The 21002-nt window shown below is 56.1% G+C and overlaps 2 protein-coding genes across 2 annotated transcripts in view; both read left to right on the top strand.

Annotated features, from left to right (window-relative positions):
• The window catches only part of psmc4 (proteasome 26S subunit, ATPase 4), a 39561-nt gene extending 26905 nt beyond the window's left edge, over nucleotides 1-12656 (top strand). The window contains exons 8-11 of the mRNA XM_086004074.1: nucleotides 863-939; nucleotides 5420-5588; nucleotides 8759-8814; nucleotides 12393-12656. Of these exons, the coding sequence (XP_085860200.1) occupies nucleotides 863-939; nucleotides 5420-5588; nucleotides 8759-8814; nucleotides 12393-12506 (416 nt within the window). The 3' untranslated portion in view covers nucleotides 12507-12656. The remainder of the gene's footprint in view (nucleotides 1-862; nucleotides 940-5419; nucleotides 5589-8758; nucleotides 8815-12392) is intronic.
• Nucleotides 12657-14391: 1735 nt separating this feature from the next.
• Nucleotides 14392-21002, top strand: part of LOC147110135 (beta-1,4-galactosyltransferase 3) — a 78003-nt gene continuing 71392 nt past the window's right edge. Inside the window, exon 1 of the mRNA XM_086004077.1 lies at nucleotides 14392-14449. The gene's annotated coding sequence lies outside the window, so the exon portion shown is untranslated. The remainder of the gene's footprint in view (nucleotides 14450-21002) is intronic.

Raw genomic sequence — 21002 nt, 5'->3', positions numbered from 1 at the left:
TCTTTGTAACCTCCTCCAGCCCCTACAACCCCCCCTATCGCTGTAACCTCCTCCAGCCCCTACAACCCTCCCCATCTCTGTAACCTCCTCCAGCCCCTACAACCCTCCCTATCGCTGTAACCTCCTCCAGCCCCTACAACCCTCCACATCTCTGTAACCTCCTCCAGCCCCTACAACCCTCCCTATCTCTGTAACCTCCTCCAACCCCTACAACCCTCCCTATCTCTGTAACCTCCTCCAGCCCCTACAACCCTCCCTATCTCTGTAACCTCCTCCAGCCACCAACAACCCTCCCTATCTCTGTAACCTCCTCCAGCACCCTACAACCCTCCCTATTTCTGTAACCTCCTCCAACCCCTACAACCCTCCCTATCTCTGTAACCTCCTCCAGCCCCCTACAACCCTCCCTATCTCTGTAACCTCCTCCAGCCCCTACAACCCTCCCTATCTCTGTAACCTCCTCCAACCCCTACAACCCTCCCTATCTCTGTAACCTCCACCAGCCCCTACAACCCTCCCAGATCTCTGCGGTCCTCCAATTGCGGCCTGTTGTCCATCCCCCCGATTTCCATCGCTCCACCATTGGCGGCCGTGCCTTCAGCCGCCTGGGCCACGATCTCTGGAATTCCCTCCCTAAACCTCTCCGCCCCTCTCTCCTTTTAACACCCTCCTTAATACCGAACTCTTCGACCCAGCCTTTGTTCACCTGTCCTAATATCTCCTGATGTGGCTCCCGTGAAGCGCCCTGGGACGTTTTACTACATTAAAGGCGCTGTATAAATGCAGGTTGTTGCTGTCACTCTGCGAGAAGCAGCGGATTTCTCCCCATGTGTATCTAGTTATAACCTGTTGTGTGTTACAGCGGACCGGGAGGTTCAGCGGATCCTCCTCGAACTCCTCAACCAAATGGACGGGTTTGACCAGAACGTTAATGTCAAGGTAAGGGAGCGTGTGGGAGGGTTGACCAATTACCACCAATTACCACCAATTAATGAGCCAGGCAAGATTGAGGCCGGATTAGAGGATTATCTCTTTTATCCCCCTCCAGCATAGCAACGCTCCGTGATCTGTGAGAAGTGTGAGGTGATGCATTTTGGCAGAAGGAACAGGGAGAGGCAATATACACTTAATGGCACAGTTTTAAAGAGTGTGCAGGGACAGAGGGACCTGGGAGTTAATGTGCATAGGTCCCTGAAGGTGGCAGGACATATTGAGAGAGTGGTTAACAAAGCATATGGGATCTTGGGCTTCATAAATAGAGGTATTGAGTACAGAAGTAGAGAAGTTATGCTGAACCTTTATAAAGTGCTGGATAGGCCACAACTGGAGTATTGGGTCCAGTTCTGGTCACCACACTTTAGGAAGGATGTGAAGGCCCTTGAGAGGGTGCAGAGGAGATTTACCAGAATGGTTCCGGGGATGGGGGATCTTAGCTACAAGGACAGGTTGGAGAAGCTGGATTTGTTTTCATTAGAGCAAAGGAGGTTGAGGGGTGATTTGATCGAGGTGTACAAGATTATGACGGGTTTGGATAGGCTAGACGCGGAAAGGCTGTTCCCACTAGTTGACTGTACAAGGACTAGGGGACACAGATTTAAGGTTTTGGGCAAGAGATACGGGGGGGATGTGAGGAAAAACTTCTTTACGTGGTGAGGACCTGGAACTCGCTGCTGACGGAAGTGGTGGAAGCGGAGACACTCGATGTTTTCAAGCGGAGACTGGATAGGCACTTGAGGGAAATGTACTGGCAGGGCTCCGGGGATAGAGCGGGGGAATCGTTAAGGTAAGGGAGCGTGTGGGCGGGTTCACCCGGTGACCTTTCACCCTCTGCGGTTGGGAGCGGTTTAGGGTCATGCTCGTTCCCGGCACCCGTACAAGGCCGCCGCCCGTGGTGCGGCCCAGAACGTCGCATGTGACGTCAGAAAACTACTAGGCACTTGGTCAGTGTATTAAACAGGGCTTTAATCGACTGTTTCACAACATGGAAGTCTAGTTATCCTTCATTAGTTCCTGTTTACAAAATGTCTTGAGCAAGCTGCGCCCGTGCCCGAGTATTTATACAGGTAGACTACCCTTTATCCGAACTTCCGAAAACTGAAACCCTCTAAAAACCGAAGGTTTTTTCGTTCAGCGTAAGTCGTGCGCACGACCCCCCCCCCCCCCCCCGCCGACCCCGACCCCCGCCGACTTACGCTGAGTGTCGGCGTAAGTCGTGCGCACGACCCCCCCCCCCCCGCCGGCGCCGACCCACCTTCTGAAATCCGAAATTCTCCGAAAACCGAAACACGGCTGGTCCCGAGGTTTTCGGATAAAGGATAGTCCACCTGTACTCTTGCTGGACAGCGCCACCAGCAGGCCGCTCAGTATTATTTCAGAAGTCATTTCGACATGACTGGCAAGATTCATGTCAGCATGTACAGCACAGAAACCGGCCATTCGGCCCCACTGCTCCATGCCGGTGTTTCTGCTCCACACCAGTCTCCTCCCACCCCTCTTCATCTCACCCCGTCAACACCAGCCTCCACCCACCCCTCTTCATCTCACCCCATCAACACCAGCCTCCTCCCACCCCTCTTCATCTCACCCCATCAACACCAGCCTCCTCCCACCCCTCTTCATCTCACCCCATCAACACCAGCCTCCTCCCACCCCTCTTCATCTCACCCCATCAACACCAGCCTCCTCCCACCCCTCTTCATCTCACCCCATCAACACCAGCCTCCTCCCACCCCTCTTCATCTCACCCCATCAACACCAGCCTCCTCCCACCCCTCTTCATCTCACCCCATCAACACCAGCCTCCTCCCACCCCTCTTCATCTCACCCCGTCAACACCAGCCTCCTCCCACCCCTCTTCATCTCACCCCGTCAACACCAGCCTCCTCCCACCCCTCTTCATCTCACCCCATCAACACCAGCCTCCTCCCACCCCTCTTCATCTCACCCCATCAACACCAGCCTCCTCCCACCCCTCTTCATCTCACCCCATCAACACCAGCCTCCTCCCACCCCTCTTCATCTCACCCCGTCAACACCAGCCTCCTCCCACCCCGTCTTCATCTCACCCTATCATCATATCCTTCTAATCCTTTCTCCCTCGTGTGTTTATCCAGCTTCCCCTTAAATGTATCTCTGCTCTTCGCCTCGACCACTCCCTGTGGTAGCGAGTTCCCCATTCTCACCACTCTCTGGGGAAAGAAGTTTCTCCTGAATTCCCTATTGGATTTATCAGTGACTCTCTTATATCGATGGCCCCTAGTTCTGGTCTCCCCCACAAGTGGAAACATCTTCTCTACGTCTACCCTATCGAACCCCTTCATAATCTTAAAGACCTCGATCAGGTCACCCCTCAGCCTTCTCTTTTCTAGAGAAAGAAGCCCTAGCCAGGAATTCCAGAGCTCAGGGCCCCGGCGGCTGAAGGCACGGCCACCCATGGTGGAGCGATGGAAATTCGGTGGACGCGCAAGCGGCCGGAATTGGAGGAGACCAGCGTCATAACGGCACAGAAGGAGGCCATTCGGCCCATCGAGTCCGTGCCGGCTCTCTGTAGAGCAATCCAGTCAGTCCCATTCCCCCGCTCTATCCCCGTAGCCCTGCAAGTTTATTTCCCTCAAGTGCCTATCCAGTCTCCCCTTGAAAACATCGAGTGTCTCCGCTTCCACCACTTCCGTCAGCAGCGAATTCCAGGTCCTCACCGCTCGCTGTGTAAAAAAGTTTTTCCTCACGTCCCCCCCCTGTATCTCTAGCCCAAAACCTTAAATCTGTGTCCCCTAGTCCTTGTACCATCAACTAGTGGGAACAGCCTTTCCCCGTCTAGCCTATCCAAACCCGCCATAATCTTGTACACCTCGATCAAATCACCCCTCAACCTCCTTTGCTCTAATGAAAACAAATCCAGCTTCTCCAACCTGTCCTTGTAGCTAAAAACCCCCCATCCCCGGAACCATTCTGGTAAATCTCCTCTGCACCCTCTCAAGGGCCTTCACATCCTTCCTAAAGTGTGGTGACCAGAACTGGATGCAATACTCCAGTTGTGGCCTAACCAGCGCTTTATAAAGGTTCAGCATAACTTCTCTACTTTTGCACTCAATACCTCTATTTATGAAACCCAAGATCCCATATGATTTGCTAACCACTCTCTCAATATGTCCTTCAGGGACCTATGCACATTAACTCCCAGGTCCCTCTGTCCCTGCACACTCTTTAAAACTGTCCCATTAAGTGTATATTGCCTCTCCCTGTTCCTTTTGCCAAAATGCATCACCTCACACTTCTCACAGATCATGGAGTGTTGTTACGCTGGAGGTGGTGATAAGAGATAATCCTCTAATCCGGCCTAAATCTCGCCTGGATCATAGATTAGCATGGAGGTGGCAATCCTTGCATAACTTTCTGTAGTCAGGACACCAGTGTAGTCCACTAGAAACATTATAAATCTGTTCCTTACTGAGTTGGCAGTGCACCCTAGCAGAAAGGCTCCTTCATGTGACGAGTGGCGTGAGATGGTGGAGGCGTGCAATAGGTGCGGTAGCTAAAGACTAAAGAACGGTTCTCTTGTTGTTATCCTGGGCATTCTGTCAAAACTTCCTTCGCTAATGGAACGAACGAGCTAAGAACATAAGAATTCGGAGCAGGAGTGGCCAGGGTTCTCCTCCCCTTCGGAATAGTGTCATGGGAACGTTTACGTCCGCCTGAGAGAGCAGACGGGCCTTCAGTTTAACGTCTCATCTGAAAGACGGCACCTCCGACAGTGCGGCGCTCCCTCGGCACCGCCCCTCCGACAGTGCGGCGCTCCCTCGGCACCGCCCCTCCGACAGCGCGGCGCTCCCTCGGCACCGCCCCTCCGACAGCGCGGCGCTCCCTCGGCACCGCCCCTCCGACAGCGCGGCGCTCCCTCGGCACCGCCCCTCCGACAGCGCGGCGCTCCCTCGGCACCGCCCCTCCGACAGCGCGGCGCTCCCTCGGCACCGCCCCTCCGACAGCGCGGCGCTCCCTCGGCACCGCCCCTCCGACAGCGCGGCGCTCCCTCGGCACCGCCCCTCCGACAGCGCGGCGCTCCCTCGGCACCGCCCCTCCGACAGCGCGGCGCTCCCTCGGCACCGCCCCTCCGACAGCGCGGCGCTCCCTCGGCACCGCCCCTCCGACAGCGCGGCGCTCCCTCGGCACCGCCCCTCCGACAGCGCGGCGCTCCCTCGGCACCGCCCCTCCGACAGCGCGGCGCTCCCTCGGCACCGGCACTGCTCAAGTTTCAGGAGTGGGCTCGGACTCTGAGACGAGAGAGCGCTGAACCCACTGAACGGACATTTAAGAGCCAGTTAAGAAACTTGAGGAAGTAACCGGCTAAATTCCCAGGCCGGTTGTGTAACGGCGCTCTTGTGTTTACTAACAGCCGTGACCCCCCCCCTCTTTCCCTCGGCAGGTTATCATGGCCACGAACAGAGCGGACACATTGGACCCAGCTCTGCTCCGACCCGGGCGCCTGGACCGCAAGATCGAGTTCCCCCTGCCGGACCGGCGGCAGAAGAGGCTGATCTTCACCACCATCACCGGCAAGATGAACCTGTCCGAAGAAGTGGACCTCGAGGATTGTATCCTTCCCGCGGGCCGTCGGGTGGGGGAGGGAGGGATCGAACTCTGAGCAAGGGGCAGGGCCCGTTGGCGAGTCGCTGCTATTTGAGACTTTTTAAGAGGGGTAGACGTCATGCTACAGCTGTACAAAGGTCGACCACACCTGGAGCACTGGGAGCAGTTCTGAGCACCGCACCTGAGGAAGGATACACTGGCCTTGGAGGGAGTGCAGCGCAGGTTTACCAGAATCACACCCGGACTCCAAGGGTTAGATTACGAGGAGAGATTACACAAACTAGGGTCGTACTCACTGGAATTTAGCAGGTTAAGGGGCGATCTGATTGACGTTTTTAAGATATCAAGGGGAACTGATAGGGTAGAGAGAGAGAAACTGTTTCCGCTGGTTGGGGATTCTCGGACTAGGGGGCAGAGTCTAAAAATTAGAGCCAGACCTTTCAGGAGTGAAGTGAGGAAACACTTCGACACACAAAGGGTGGGAGAAGTTTGGAACTCTCTTCCGCAATCGATGGTTGGGTGAATTGTTCATTTTAAATCGGAGATTGATAGATTTCTGTTAACCAAAGGTATTAAGGGATATGGGGCAAAGGCGGGCGGATGGAGTTAGGTCACAGATCAGCCCCGATCTCACTGAATGGCAGCACAGGCTCGAGGGGCTGAATGGGCCTCCTCCTGTTCCTGTGTAACAGGCTCGAGGGGCTGAATGGGCCTCCTCCTGTTCCTGTGTAACAGACTCGAGGGGCTGAATGGGCCTCCTCCTGTTCTTGTGTAACAGACTCGAGGGGTTGAATGGGCCTCCTCCTGTTCCTGTGTAACAGGCTCGAGGGGTTGAATGGGCCTCCTCCTGTTCCTGTGTAACAGGCTCGAGGGGCTGAATGGGCCTCCTCCTGTTCCTGTGTAACACGCTCGAGGGGCTGAATGGGCCTCCTCCTGTTCCTGTGTAACAGGCTCGAGGGGGCTGAATGGACCTCCTCCTGTTCCTGTGTAACAGGCTCGAGGGGCTGAATGGGCCTCCTCCTGTTCCTGTGTAACAGGCTCGAGGGGCTGAATGGGCCTCCTCCTGTTCCTGTGTAACAGGCTCGAGGGGCTGAATGGGCCTCCTCCTGTTCTTGTGTAACAGACTCGAGGGGCTGAATGGGCCTCCTCCTGTTCCTGTGTAACAGGCTCGAGGGGCTGAATGGGCCTCCTCCTGTTCCTGTGTAACAGGCTCGAGGGGCTGAATGGGGCTCCTCCTGTTCCTGTGTAACAGGCTCGAGGGGTTGAATGGGCCTCCTCCTGTTCCTGTGTAACAGGCTCGAGGGGTTGAATGGGCCTCCTCCTGTTCCTGTGTAACAGGCTCGAGGGGTTGAATGGGCCTCCTCCTGTTCCTGTGTAACAGGCTCGAGGGGCTGAATGGGCCTCCTCCTGTCCCTGTGTCACAGGCTCGAGGGGCTGAATGGTCCTCCTCCTGTTTCTTTCATGTGTTCCATGTCCCAAGGCGTTTCACCGCAGCATAAATGAGAGAGGATTTGACACCGAACCTCATCAGGCGATATTAGGCTAGGCGACCAAAAGCTTGGTCAAAGAGGTCAGTTTTAAGGAGCGTCTTGAAGGACGGAGAGATGGAATGGTTTCAGGGAGAGAATTCCAGAGCTTGCATTATCGAACCCCATCGTAATCTTAAAGACCTCTTTTCAGGTCACCTCTCAGTCCGCCCTTTACAGAGCAACTGTGTGCTGCTATGTAAAATGGGCGAGTGTTTCAGCGGAATGTTTGGGTCCCCGGTTTGCTTTTTTTTTTTCAAATGTGCAGAGAATCTGGTCCTCATATTGAAGGCTAAGATCGATAGATATTTTTCCGGACTCCAGGGGAATCGAGGGATATGGGGATCGAGCGGGAAAGTGGAGTTGAGGTCGAAGATCAGCCGTGATCTCATTGAATGGCGGAGCAGGCTCGAGGGGCCGTACGGCCGACTCCTGCTCCTAATTCTGGTGTTCTTGCAACCCCTGGTTCCGTGAAGCCGAAACCCCTGGAGTGTGGTGAGAAGATGGCGGCAAGCTAGACGTCTTAAAACCGTCTGGAGCGAACGGGGGAAAAGAACCAAGGGTAAGAGTGCGGACTTTGCGTCCAATTCTGGGCCCCGCACACTTTCAGGAAGGGTGTCGAGGCCCAGGAGAGGGTGCAGAGGAGATTGACCAGAGTGGTCCCAGGGATGAGGGACTTCAGTGATCTGGAGAAGCTGGGGTTGTTCTCCTTAGAGCAGAGAAGGTTAAGGGGAGATTGACCAGAATGGTCCCAGGGATGAGGGACTTCAGTGATGTGGAGAGACTGGAGAAGCTGGGGTTGTTCTCCTTAGAGCAGTGAAGGTTAAGGAGGAGATTGACCAGAATGGTCCCAGGGATGAGGGACTTCAGTGATGTGGAGAGACTGGAGAAGCTGGGATTGTTCTCCTTAGAGCAGAGAAGGTTAAGGGGAGATTGACCAGAATGGTTCCAGGGATGAGGGACTTCAGTGATGTGGAGAGACTGGAGAAGCTGGGGTTGTTCTCCTTAGGGCAGAGAAGGTTAAGGGGAGATTGACCAGAATGGTCCCAGGGATGAGGGACTTCAGTGATGCGGAGAGACTGGAGAAGCTGGGGTTGTTCTCCTTAGAGCAGAGAAGTTTAAGGGGAGATTTAATAGAGGCGTTCAAAATCATGAGGGGTTTTGATGGAGTAAATAAGGAGAAACTGTTTCCAGTGGCAGGAGGGTCGGTAACCAGAGGACACAGATTGAAGAGAATCGGTAAAAGAACCAGAGGGGGAGATGAGGAGAATTGTTTTTACGCAGCGAGTTGTTGTGATCTGGAACGCGCTGCCTGAAAGGGCGGTGGAAGCAGATTCAATAGTAACTTTCAAAAGGGGAATTGGAGAAATACTTGAAGGGGAAAAATTCACAGGGCTGTGGGGAAAGAGCGAGGGGGGAGTGGGACTAATTGGAGAGCTCGTTCAAAGAGCCGGCACAGGCACGATGGGCCGAATGGCCGCCTCCTGTGCTGTGATTGAGAGGACCTGGGGTGGGGTGGGGGAGTTACTCCTGAGGCAGGGGCACAGAGTCCGCTGCAGAAGTGTTTGATGGCCCCCTTCTCCACCCCGCACCCACCCCCCACAAACAACATAAAGCGCCGTTGACACGTCCTTGATGGCGATCTGCAGATATCGCTCGACCGGATAAGATTTCCGGCGCCGATATCAACTCCATCTGTCAGGAGGTGAGTGTGCGGTTGTTCATGGCAAGCTGGCTGGCGTCGCGGGCGGGTCTCGCCGTCTCGTGCTGAGGAAACTAAAGGCAGAGCCAGGAGTCTTAATTCAGTGCCAACCCACCGTGGCACAGCACGTCGACAAGGCGGTGTAGAAAAGCGTACGGGATCCTTTGCTTTGTAAACAGGGGCATTGAATGCAAAAACAAGGTGGCTAAATCTTTACAAATCTCTGGTTATGGCGTCCCACACACTTTCAGGGAGGATGTCAAGGCCTTGGAGAGGGTGCGCAGGAGATTGACCAGAATGGTCCCAGGGGTGAGGGACGTCAGTGATGTGGAGAGACGGGAGAAGCTGGGGTTGTTCTCCTTGGAGCAGAGAAGGTTAAGGAGGAGATTGACCAGAATGGTCCCAGGGATGAGGCACTTCAGTGATGTGGAGAGACTGGAGAAGCTGGGGTTGTTCTCCTTAGAGCAGAGAAGGTTAAGGAGGAGATTGACCAGAATGGTCCCAGGGATGAGGGACTTCAGTGATGTGAAGAGACTGGAGAAGCTGGGGTTGTTCTCCTTAGAGCAGAGAAGGTTAAGGGGAGATTGACCAGAATGGTCCCAGGGATGAGGGACTTCAGTGATGTGGAGAGACTGGAGAAGCTGGGATTGTTCTCCTTCGAGCAGAGAAGGTTAAGGGGAGATTGACCAGAATGGTTCCAGGGATGAGGGACTTCAGTGATGTGGAAAGACTGGAGAAGCTGGGGTTGTTCTCCTTAGAGCAGAGAAGGTTAAGAGGAGATTTAATAGAGGCGTTCAAAATCATGAGGGGTTTTGATGGAGTAAATAAGGAGAAACTGTTCCCAGTGGCAGGAGGGTCGGTAACCAGAGGACCCAAATTGAAGATAATCGGTAAAAGAACCAGAGGGGGAGATGAGAATTGTTTTTACGCAGCGAGTTGTTGTGATCTGGAACGCGCTGCCTGAAAGGGCGGTGGAAGCAGATTCAATAGTAACTTTCAAAAGGGGAATTGGAGAAATACTTGAAGGGGAAAAATTCACAGGGCTGTGGGGAAAGAGCAGGGGGGAGTGGGACTAATTGGAGAGCTCGTTCAAAGAGCTGGCACAGGCACGATGGGCCGAATGGCCTCCTCCTGCGCTGTGTGATTCTCTGACTCTAATCCCTGCAGTGCTGGAAATACACAGCGGGTCAGTGGGAGGAGGGACGAGGGGACCACGGAGGGATTTGAAAACACCGATTGGGGATGTTAAAATCGAGGCGTTGCTTAACCGGGAGCCGGTGTAGGTCAGTGAGCGACGGGGTCGGGGGGTGGGGTGATGGGTGAACAGGACTCTGAGCGAGTTAGGACATGGGGGGCAGCAGAGTTTGGGTTGTGCTGAAGTTTGCGTAGGGTAATGACGAGGGATGGTGGTGCGAGGTGAAAGGAGACGGTAATGGGACAAGTAAAGATATAAAAGATGGGCTTAGAGGAGGTGTAAATGGCAATGGCAGAATCATCGACAGCTGCTGTCTGGGACAGTAATTGGGGCAGAGGTTACGGTCTGAAATTGTGCTGTGTTGAGGCCGGAAGGCTGTGATGTGCCTCATCGAAAGTTGAGGCGCTGTTCCTTGAGCTTGCGTTGAGCTTAGTAAATGATTTTCTAACTTACTGAATGAGTAGTAATGAAGGGAACAGAATGAAAGGGCCAGTGGTGTGTGCCAAGTGTGCCATCCTGTGTATTTAGGTTGGTTCAACACACTGTCCTTAAGCAAATGTCATCTCCCAACATCATGAGCGATATTTGCTCCGACAGCGCGGCGCTCCCTCAGTACCGCCCCTCCGACAGTGCGACGCTCCCTCAGTACTGTCCCTCCGACAGTGCGGCGCTCCCTCAGTACTGCCCCTCCGACAGTGCGGCGCTCCCTCAGTACTGCCCCTCCGACAGTGCGGCGCTCCCTCAGTACCGCCCCTCCGACAGTGCGGCGCTCCCTCAGTACAGCCCCTCCGACAGTGCGGCGCTCCCTCAGTACTGCCCCTCCGACAGTGCGGCTCTCCCTCAGTACTGCCCCTCCGACAGTGCGGCGCTCCCTCAGTACTGCCCCTCCGACAGTGCGGCGCTCCCTCAGTACTGCCCCTCCGACAGTGCGGCGCTCCCTCAGTACTGCCCCGCCGACAGTGCGGCGCTCCCTCAGTACTGCCCCTCCGACAGTGCGGCGCTCCCTCAGTACTGCCCCTCCGACAGTGCGGCGCTCCCTCAGTACTGCCCCTCCGACAGTGCGACGCTCCCTCAGTACTGCCTCTCCGACAGTGCCCCTCCGACAGTGCGACGCTCCCTCAGTACTGCCCCTCCGACAGTGCGGCGCTCCCTCAGTACCGCCCCTCTGACAGTGCGGCTCTCGCTCAGTACTGCCCCTCCGACAGTGCGGCGCTCCCTCAGTACTGCCCCTCCGACAGCGCGGCGCTCCCTCAGTACTGCCCCTCCGACAGTGTGGCGCTCCCTCAGTACTGCCCCTCCGACGGTGCGGCGCTCCCTCAGTACCGCCCCTCCGACAGTGCGGCGCTCCCTCAGTACAGCCCCTCCGACAGTGCGGCGCTCCCTCAGTACTGCCCCTCCGACAGTGCGGCTCTCCCTCAGTACTGCCCCTCCGACAGTGCGGCGCTCCCTCAGTACTGCCCCTCCGACAGTGCGGCGCTCCCTCAGTACTGCCCCTCCGACAGTGCGGCGCTCCCTCAGTACTGCCCCGCCGACAGTGCGGCGCTCCCTCAGTACTGCCCCTCCGACAGTGCGGCGCTCCCTCAGTACTGCCCCTCCGACAGTGCGGCGCTCCCTCAGTACTGCCCCTCCGACAGTGCGACGCTCCCTCAGTACTGCCTCTCCGACAGTGCCCCTCCGACAGTGCGACGCTCCCTCAGTACTGCCCCTCCGACAGTGCGGCGCTCCCTCAGTACCGCCCCTCTGACAGTGCGGCTCTCGCTCAGTACTGCCCCTCCGACAGTGCGGCGCTCCCTCAGTACTGCCCCTCCGACAGCGCGGCGCTCCCTCAGTACTGCCCCTCCGACAGTGCGGCGCACCCTCAGTACCGCCCCTCCGACAGTGCGGCGCTCCCTCAGTACTGCCCCTCCGACAGTGGATGAGAGTGATGTCCTATGAGGAGAGATTGAGTTGATTGGGCCTATGCTCTGTGGAGTTTAGAAGAACGAGAGGTGATCTCATTGAAACATGTAATATTCTGAGGGGGATTGACAGGGTCGATGCTGAGAGGCTGTTTCCCCTGGGCTGGGGAGTCTAGAACCAGGGGTCACAGTCTCAGGATAAGGGCTCGGCCATTGAGGACTGAGATGAGGAGGAATTTCTTCACTCAGAGGGCGGTGAATCTTTTGAATTCTCTACCCCAGAGGGCTGTGGAGGCTCAGTCGTTGAGTATATTCAAGACTCTCGGGGAATCGAGGGATCGGGGGGGGGGGGGGGGAGTGGAGTCGAGGTCGACGATCAGCCGTGATCTGATTGAATGGCGGAGCAGGGTCGGGGGGCCCGTACGGCTCCTGTGTTCTTGTATCGCGAGTGACATTTTCCCCTTTGCTTCTTCCACCTCCGCGTGCAGGCGGGCATGCTGGCCGTCCGGGAGAACCGCTACATCGTGCTGGCCAAGGACTTCGAGAAGGCTTACAAAACCGTCATCAAGAAGGACGAGCAGGAGCACGAGTTCTACAAGTGAAGGGCGGGGGACGGCGCGCTCCGTCCTCTCCGAATCCATTTTACCGCGCCAGACAAGCTGCTGAACTGTAACTTTTCGTAGTTATTTTTTTTTTGTAGATGATTGTGGCGTCTGATTAATAACCCGCCGAATAAAGTTTACTTTGCTGTTCGCTGCTGTTCTGCCTCGCTCCCGTGCACCAGTCAGTTTGAAAGCCTGCCCACCTTCTGTTTGCCAAGATTTCTTTCCAAAAGCCCCGACATTTCTACCGAGCGGTCCTGTGAAAGAAAGACCGATCTGGCACCGCTCCAGCGCCTTTCCCCACCTCGGGACGTCCCAAATCGCTTCACAGCCAATGAAGGACTTTTTTTGAAGTGTGGTCACTGTTGTAATGTGGGAAACGCGGCAGCCAATTTGCGCACAGCAAGCTCCCACAAACAGTCATGTGATAATGACCCAGATCATCTCTTTTTAGTGATGTTGGTTGAGGGATAAATATTGGCCCCAGGACACCGGGGAGAACTCCCCCTGCTGTTCCAAATAGTGGCCGTGGGATCTTTTACATCCACCAGAGGGGGCAGACGGGGCCTCGGTTTAACGTCTCATCCGAAAGACGGCACCTCCGACAGTGCGGCGCTCCCGCAATACTGTCCCTCCGACAGTGCGGCGCTCCCTCAGTACTGTCCCTCCGACAGTGCGGCGCTCCCTCAGTACTGCCTCTCCGACAGTGCGGCGCTCCCTCAGTACTGCCTCTCCGACAGTGCGGCGCTCCCTCAGTACTGCCTCTCCGACAGTGCGGCGCTCCCTCAGTACTGTCCCTCCGACAGTGCGGCGCTCCCTCAGTACTGCCCCTCCGACAGTGCGGCGCTCCCTCAGTACTGCCCCTCCGACAGTGCGGCGCTCCCTCAGTACTGCCCCTCCGACAGTGCGGCGCCCCCTCAGTACTGCCCCTCCGACAGTGCGGCGCTCCCTCAGTACTGACCCTCCGACAGTGCGGCGCTCCCTCAGTACTGCCCCTCCGACAGTGCGGCGCTCCCTCAGCACTGACCCTCCGACAGTGCGGCGCCCCCTCAGTACTGCCCCTCCGACAGTGCGGCGCTCCCTCAGTACTGACCCTCCGACAGTGCGGCGTCCCCTCAGTACTGACCCTCCGACAGTGCGGCACTCCCTCAGTACTGCGCCTACGACGGTGCGGCGCTCCCTCAGTACTGACCCTCCGACAGTGCGGCGCTCCCTCAGTACTGCGCCTACGACGGTGCGGCGCTCCCTCAGTACTGACCCTCCGACAGTGCGGCGCTCCCTCAGTACTGCGCCTACGACGGTGCGGCGCTCCCTCAGTACTGCCCCTCCGACAGTGCGGCGCTCCCTCAGTACTGCCCCTCCGACAGTGCGGCGCTCCCTCGGTACTGCCCCTCCGACAGTGCGGCGCTCCCTCGGTACTGCCCCTCCGACAGTGCGGCGCTCCCTCAGTACTGGCACTGGGGGAGCGTCAGTCTGGATTGTGGGGTCAGTTGCTGGACGTGGGACTCTAGGAGGTTAGATGGACAGAGAGAGGGCGTGCTGAGTCACTGGTGACGTTTTACTTGTGATTGCCAGATGACATCCGTTTTCAGCAGGGAAGGAATTTGCCCTACATGCAGGTTGAGAGCAGGACACCAGGTCAATCTCAATCTTTCCTTTCACCTCACACAAACGTGACCGTGCTGTTGCCAAGAGGGGCGTGTCCAAATGCTTCTTGACCCTTCACACTGGTAGATGGTGTTCAAACCTTTCGAACATTTTGCAGGGTTATTCTCAGTATGGAACCTGGCAGCAGAGGCTGGAGCATTCTGCCCCAGCGATGTGTGACAGAAGACCTTTGGCCAACCATCAGGAACGACTGAACAGGCTGAGGCTCTTTTCTGCGGAAAAGATAAGGCTGAGGGGTGACCCGCGAGAGGTCTTTAAAATTACGAAGGATTTTGGTAGGGTAGACAACAACAACTTGTATTTATATGGCGCCTTTAACATAGTAAACCATCCCAAGGTGCTTCACAGGAGCGCAAATCAGACAAAACCTGACCCCGAGCCACATGAGATATTAGGACAGATGACCGAAAGCTGGGTCAAAGAGGTCGGTTTTAAAGAACGTCTTAAAGGAGGAGAGAGAGGCGGAGAGGTTTAGGGAGGGAATTCCAGAGCTCGGGGCCCAGGCGGCTGAAGGCACGGCCGCCAAGGGTGGAGCGATGGAAATCGGGGGATGTGCAAGAGGCCGGAATTGGAGGAGCGCAGAGATCTGGGAGGGTTGTAGGGGCTGGAGGAGGTTACAGAGATAGGGAGGGTTGTAGGGGGCTGAAGGAGGTTACAGAGATAGGGAGGGTTGTAGGGGCTGGAGGAGGTTACAAAGATAGGGAGGGGTGTAGGGGGCTGGAGGAGGTTACAGAGATAGGGAGGGGTGTAGGCTGGAGGAGGTTACAGAGATAGGGAGGGGTGTAGGGGCTGAAGGAGGTTACAGAGATAGGGAGGGGTGTAGGGGCTGGAGGAGGTTACAGAGATAGGGAGGGTTGTAGGGGGCTGGAGGAGGTTACAGAGATAGGGAGGGTTGTAGGGGCTGGAGGAGGTTACAGAGATAGGGAGGGTTGTAGGGGCTGGCGGAGGTTACAGAGATAGGGGGGGCTGGAGGAGGTTACAGAGATAGGGAGGGTTGTAGGGGGCTGGAGGAGGTTACAGAGATAGGGAAGGTTGTAGGGGCTGGCGGAGGTTACAGAGATAGGGGGGGCTGGAGGAGGTGACAGAGATAGGGAGGGTTGTAGAGGCTGGAGGAGGTTGCAGAGATAGGGAGGGTTGTAGGGGGCTGGAGGAGGTTACAGAGATAGGGAGGATTGTAGGGGCTGGAGGAGGTTGCAGAGATAGGGAGGGTTGTAGGGGCTGGAGGAGGTTACAGAGATAGGGAGGGTTGTAGGGGCTGGAGGAGGTTACAGAGATAGGGAGGGTTCTAGGGGCTGGAGGAGGTTACAGAGATAGGGGCTGGAGGAGGTTACAGAGATAGGGAGGGTTGTAGAGGCTGGAGGAGGTTACAGAGATAGGGAGGATTGTAGGGGCTGGAGGAGGTTACAGAGATAGGGAGGGTTGTAGGGGCTGGAGGAGGTTACAGAGATAGGGAGGGTTGTAGGGCTTGAGGTTACAGAGATAGGAAGGGTTGTAGGGGCGGAAGGAGGTTACAGAGATAGGGAGGGGTGTAGGGGCGGAAGGAGGTTACAGAGATAGGGAGGGGTGTAGGGGCTGAAGGAGGTTACAGAGATAGGGAGGGGTGTAGGGGCTGGAGGAGATTACAGAGATAGGGAGGGTTGTAGGGGGCTGGAGGAGGTTACAGAGATAGGGAGGGTTGTAGCGGCTGGAGGAGGTTACAGAGATAGGGAGGGTTGTAGGGGCTGGCGGAGGTTACAGAGATAGGGGGGCTGGAGGAGGTTACAGAGATAGGGAGGGTTGTAGGGGGCTGGAGGAGGTTACAGAGATAGGGAAGGTTGTAGGGGCTGGCGGAGGTTACAGAGATAGGGGGGGCTGGAGGAGGTTACAGAGATAGGGAGGGTTGTAGAGGCTGGAGGAGGTTGCAGAGATAGGGAGGGTTGTAGGGGGCTGGAGGAGGTTACAGAGATAGGGAGGATTGTAGGGGCTGGAGGAGGTTGCAGAGATAGGGAGGGTTGTAGGGGCTGGAGGAGGTTACAGAGATAGGGAGGGTTGTAGGGGCTGGAGGAGGTTACAGAGATAGGGAGAGTTGTAGGGGGCTGGAGGAGGTTACAGAGATAGGGAGGATTGTAGAGGCTGGAGGAGGTTACAGAGATAGGATTGTAGGGGCTGGAGGAGGTTACAGAGATAGGGAGGGTTGTAGGGGCTGGAGGAGGTTACAGAGATAGGGAGAGTTGTAGGGGGCTGGAGGAGGTTACAGAGATAGGGAGGGTTGTAGGGGCTGGAGGAGGTTACAGAGATAGGGAGGGTGGTAGGAGCTGGAGGAAGTCACAGAGATAGGGAGGGTTGTAGGGGTTGAGGGAGGTTACAGAGATGGGGAGGGTTGTAGGGGCTGAAGGAGGCTACAGAGATAGGGAGGATTGTAGGGGCTGGAGGAGGTTACAGAGATAGGGAGGGTTGTAGGGGCTGGAGGAGGTTACAGAGATAGGGAGGGTTGTAGGGGCTGGAGGAGGTTACAGAGATAGGGAGGGTTGTAGGGGCTGGAGGAGGTTACAGAGATAGGGAGGGTTCTAGGGGCTGGAGGAGGTTACAGAGATAGGGAGGGGCTGGAGGAGGTTACAGAGATAGGGTTGTAGAGGCTGGAGGAGGTTACAGAGATAGGGAGGATTGTAGGGGCTGGAGGAGGTTACAGAGATAGGGAGGATTGTAGGGGCTGGAGGAGGTTACAGAGATAGGGAGGGTTGTAGGTGCTGGAGGAGGTTACAGAGATAGGGCGGGTTGTAGGGCTTGAGGTTACAGAGATAGGAAGGGTTGTAGGGGCTGGAGGAGGTTACAGAGATAGGGAGGGTTGTAGGGGCTGGAGGAGGTTACAGAGATAGGGAGGGTTGTAGGGCTTGAGGTTACAGAGATAGGAAGGGTTGTAGGGGCTGGAGGAGGTTACAGAGATAGGGTTGTAGGGGCTGGAGGAGGTTACAGAGATAGGGAGGGTTGTAGAGGGCTGGAGGAGGTTACAGAGATAGGGAGGGTTGTAGGGGCTGGAGGAGGTTACAGAGATAGGGAGGGTTGTAGGGGGCTGGAGGAGGTTACAGAGATAGGGAGGGTTGTAGGGGCTGGAGGAGGTTACAGAGATGGGGAGGGTTGTAGGGGCTGGAGGAGGTTACAGAGATAGGGAGGATTGTAGGGGCTGGAGGAGGTTACAGAGATAGGGAGGGTTGTACTGGCTGGAGGAGGTTACAGAGATAGGGAGGGTTGTAGGGGCTGGAGGAGGTTAGAGAGGGAGGGTTGTAGGACTGGAGTAGGTTACAGAGATAGGGAGGGTTGTAGGGGCTGGAGGAGGTTACAGAGATAGGGAGGGTTGTAGAGGCTGGAGGAGGTTACAGAGATAGGGAGGGTTGTCGGGGGCTGGAGGAGGTTACAGAGATAGGGAGGATTGTAGGGGCTGGAGGAGGTTACAGAGATAGGGAGGATCGTAGGGGCTGGAGGAGGTTACAGAGATAGGGAGGGTTGTAGGGGCTGGAGGAGGTTACAGAGATAGGGAGAGTTGTAGGGGGCTGGAGGAGGTTGCAGAGATAGGGAGGATTGTAGGGGCTGGAGGAGGTTGTAGAGATAGGGAGGATTGTAGGGGCTGGAGGAGGTTACAGAGATAGGAAGGGTTGTAGGGGCTGGAGGAGGTTACAGAGATAGCGAGGGTTGTAGGGCTTGAGTTTACAGAGATAGGGAGGGTTGTAGGGGCTGGAGGAGGTTACAGAGATAGGGAAGGTTGTAGGGGCTGGAGGAGATTACAGACATAGGGAGGGTTGTAGGGGCTGGAGGAGGTTACAGAGATAGGGAGGGTTGTAGGGCTTGAGTATACAGAGATAGGGAGGGTTGTAGGGGCTGGAGGAGGTTACACAGATAGGGAGGGTTGTAGGGGCTGGTGGAGGTTACAGAGATAGGGAGGGTTGTTGGGGCTGGAGGAGGTTACACAGATAGGGAGGGTTGTCGGGTCTGGAGGGGGTTACAGAGATAGGGAGGGTTGTAGGGGCTGGAGGAAGTTACAGAGATAGGGAGGGTTGTCGGGGCTGGAGGAGGTTACAGAGATAGGGAGGGTTGTAGTGGCTGGAGGAGGTTACAGAGATAGAGAGGTTTGTAGGGGCTGGAGGAGGTTACAGAGATAGGGTTGTAGGGGCTGGAGGAGGTTACAGAGATAGGGAGGCGGGGTGGCAAGGAAGGAATTGAACACAAGGATGAGAAGTTTGAAATCATGGTGTTCCTTTACCGGGAGCCAATGGAAGTGAGCTAGCGACAGCGGTGCGAGTTAGGACATGGGGCAGCAGAGGTAGAGAAGATGTTTCCACTTGTCGGGGTGACCAGAACCAGGGGCCATCAATACCAGATAGTCACTGAAAAATCCAACAGGGAGTTCAGGAGAAACCTCTTTCCCCAGAGAGTGGTGAGAATGAGGAACTCGCTACCACAGGGAGTGTTGAGGCGAAGAGCGGAGATACTTTTAAGGGGAACACAAGAGGGAGAACGGAGTAGAAGGATATGTTGATGGGGTGAGATGAAGAGGGGTGGGAGGAGGCTGGTGTTGATGGGTTGAGATGAAGAGGGGTGGGAGGAGGCTCGTGTTGATGGGGTGAGATGAAGAGGGGTGGGAGGAGACTGGTGTTGATGGGGTGAGATGAAGTGGGGTGGGAGGAGGCTGGTGTTGATGGGGTGAGATGAAGAGGGGAGGGAGGAGACTGGTGTTGATGGGGTGAGATGAAGTGGGGTGGGAGGAGGCTGGTGTTGATGGGGTGAGATGAAGAGGGGTGGGAGGAGGCTCGTGTTGATGGGGTGAGATGAAGAGGGGTGGGAGGAGGCTGGTGTGGATGGGGTGAGATGAAGAGGGGTGGGAGGAGACTGGTGTTGATGGGGTGAGATGAAGTGGGGTGGGAGGAGGCTGGTGTTGATGGGGTGAGATGAAGAGGGGTGGGAGGAGGCTGGTGTAGATGGGGTGAGATGAAGAGGGGTGGGAGGAGGCTGGTGTTGATGGGGTGAGATGAAGAGGGGTGGAAGGAGGCTGGTGTGGATGGGGTGAGATGAAGAGGGGTGGGAGGAAGCTAGTGTTGAAGGGGTGAGATGAAGAGGGGTGGCAGGAGGCTCGTGTTGACGGGGTGAGATGAAGAGGGGTGGGAGGAGGCTGGTGTTGATGGGGTGAGATGAAGAGGGGTGGGAGGAGGCTGGTGTTGTTGGGGTGAGATGAAGAGAGGTGGGAGGAGGCTGGTGTTGACGGGGTGAGATGAAGAGGGGTGGGAGGAGGCTGGTGTTGATGGGGTGAGATGAAGAGGGGTGGGAGGAGGCTGGTGTTGATGGGGTGAGATGAAGAGGGGTGGGAGGAGGCTGGTGTTGTTGGGGTGAGATGAAGAGAGGTGGGAGGAGGCTGGTGTTGATGGGGTGAGATGAAGAGGGGTGGGAGGAGGCTGGTGTTGTTGGGGTGAGATGAAGAGAGGTGGGAGGAGGCTGGTGTTGACGGGGTGAGATGAAGAGGGGAGGGATGAGGCTGGTGTTGATGGGGTGAGATGAAGAGGGGTGGGAGGAGGCTGGTGTTGACGGGGTGAGATGAAGAGGGGTGGGAGGAGGCTGGTGTTGATGGGGTGAGATGAAGAGGGGTGGGAGGAGGCTGGTGTTGATGGGGTGAGATGAAGAGAGGTGGGAGGAGGCTGGTGTTGATGGGGTGAAATGAAGAGGGGAGGGAGGAGGCTGGTGTTGATGGGGTGAAATGAAGAGGGGCGGGAGGAGGCTGGTGTTGATGGGGTGAGATGAAGAGGGGCGGGAGGAGGCTGGTGTTGATGGGGTGAGATGAAGAGGGGCGGGAGGAGGCTGGTGTTGATGGGGTGAGATGAAGAGGGGCGGGAGGAGGCTGGTTTGGAGCAGAAACACCAGCACAGAGCTCTGGGGCCGAATGGCCTGTTCCTGTGCTGTACAGTGCATGAAATGCGATGTAATTCTATGTCATTGTTACGTTTCCAATCCGTGCTGCACTTTGTTTGTTCTGCCAGTGCTGTTAACCAGTCCACATCCTTTGAATAATTGCTAATCTAATCTCTGTGCTGCGGGGCTGTGTTCCCCTGACCCTGAGCAAATCGCAGGAACGTATTGTTCTGCTTAGAGCCGCCGAACTTTGCAATGTGGGCTCCCTGCCCAGCGCTTTCGACTTATTTTGAAGCGTAAAAGGCCCACTCCAGAACCAGACCGGGGTGCGAAACAACAACAAGCTGCATTTATATAGCACCTTCTGCGTAGTAAAACGTCCCAAGGTGCTTCTCAGGAGCATGAATCAGACAAAATTTGACACCGAGCCACATCAGGAGCTAATAATCTATTGATTAGGCACTTTACAGCCTTCTGAACTCAACATCGAGCTCAACAATTTCAGACCATAACCTCAACCCCGATCATTCTCTTTCTCTCTCTCACAGGGCTGCGGTCGATCAATCTGCCGTTGCCATTCACAGCTCCTCTAGACCCATTGGGTGACCGCTTTGCGGAACACCTCCATTCAGTCCGTAAGGGGGACCCCGAGCTTCCGGTCGCCTGTCACTTTAATTCACCACCCCATTCCCACTCGGACCTCACCGTCCTCGGTCTCTTACATTGTTCCACGGAAGCTCAGCGTAATCTCGAGGAACAGCACCTCGTCTTCCGATTAGGCACTTTACAGCCTTCCGGACTCAATATCGAGTTCAACAACTTCAGATCATAACCTCGGCCCCTATTACATTTTTATATATTTTTGATCCACACCTTTGTTTTGGCCCTTCCCCCTTTTTCTCTCTCCCACATGGCAGCTGTCTCCCATTCTGCCAGCGCATTTCACACCTAATCTAG

Source organism: Somniosus microcephalus, chromosome 12, assembly GCF_052327205.1.
Source record: "Somniosus microcephalus isolate GS21.2 chromosome 12, FLI_Smic_1.0, whole genome shotgun sequence".
Lineage (NCBI taxonomy): Eukaryota > Metazoa > Chordata > Chondrichthyes > Squaliformes > Somniosidae > Somniosus > Somniosus microcephalus.
Note: the sequence above shows the minus strand (reverse complement) of the source record. Positions and strands in the feature narration are given on the sequence as shown.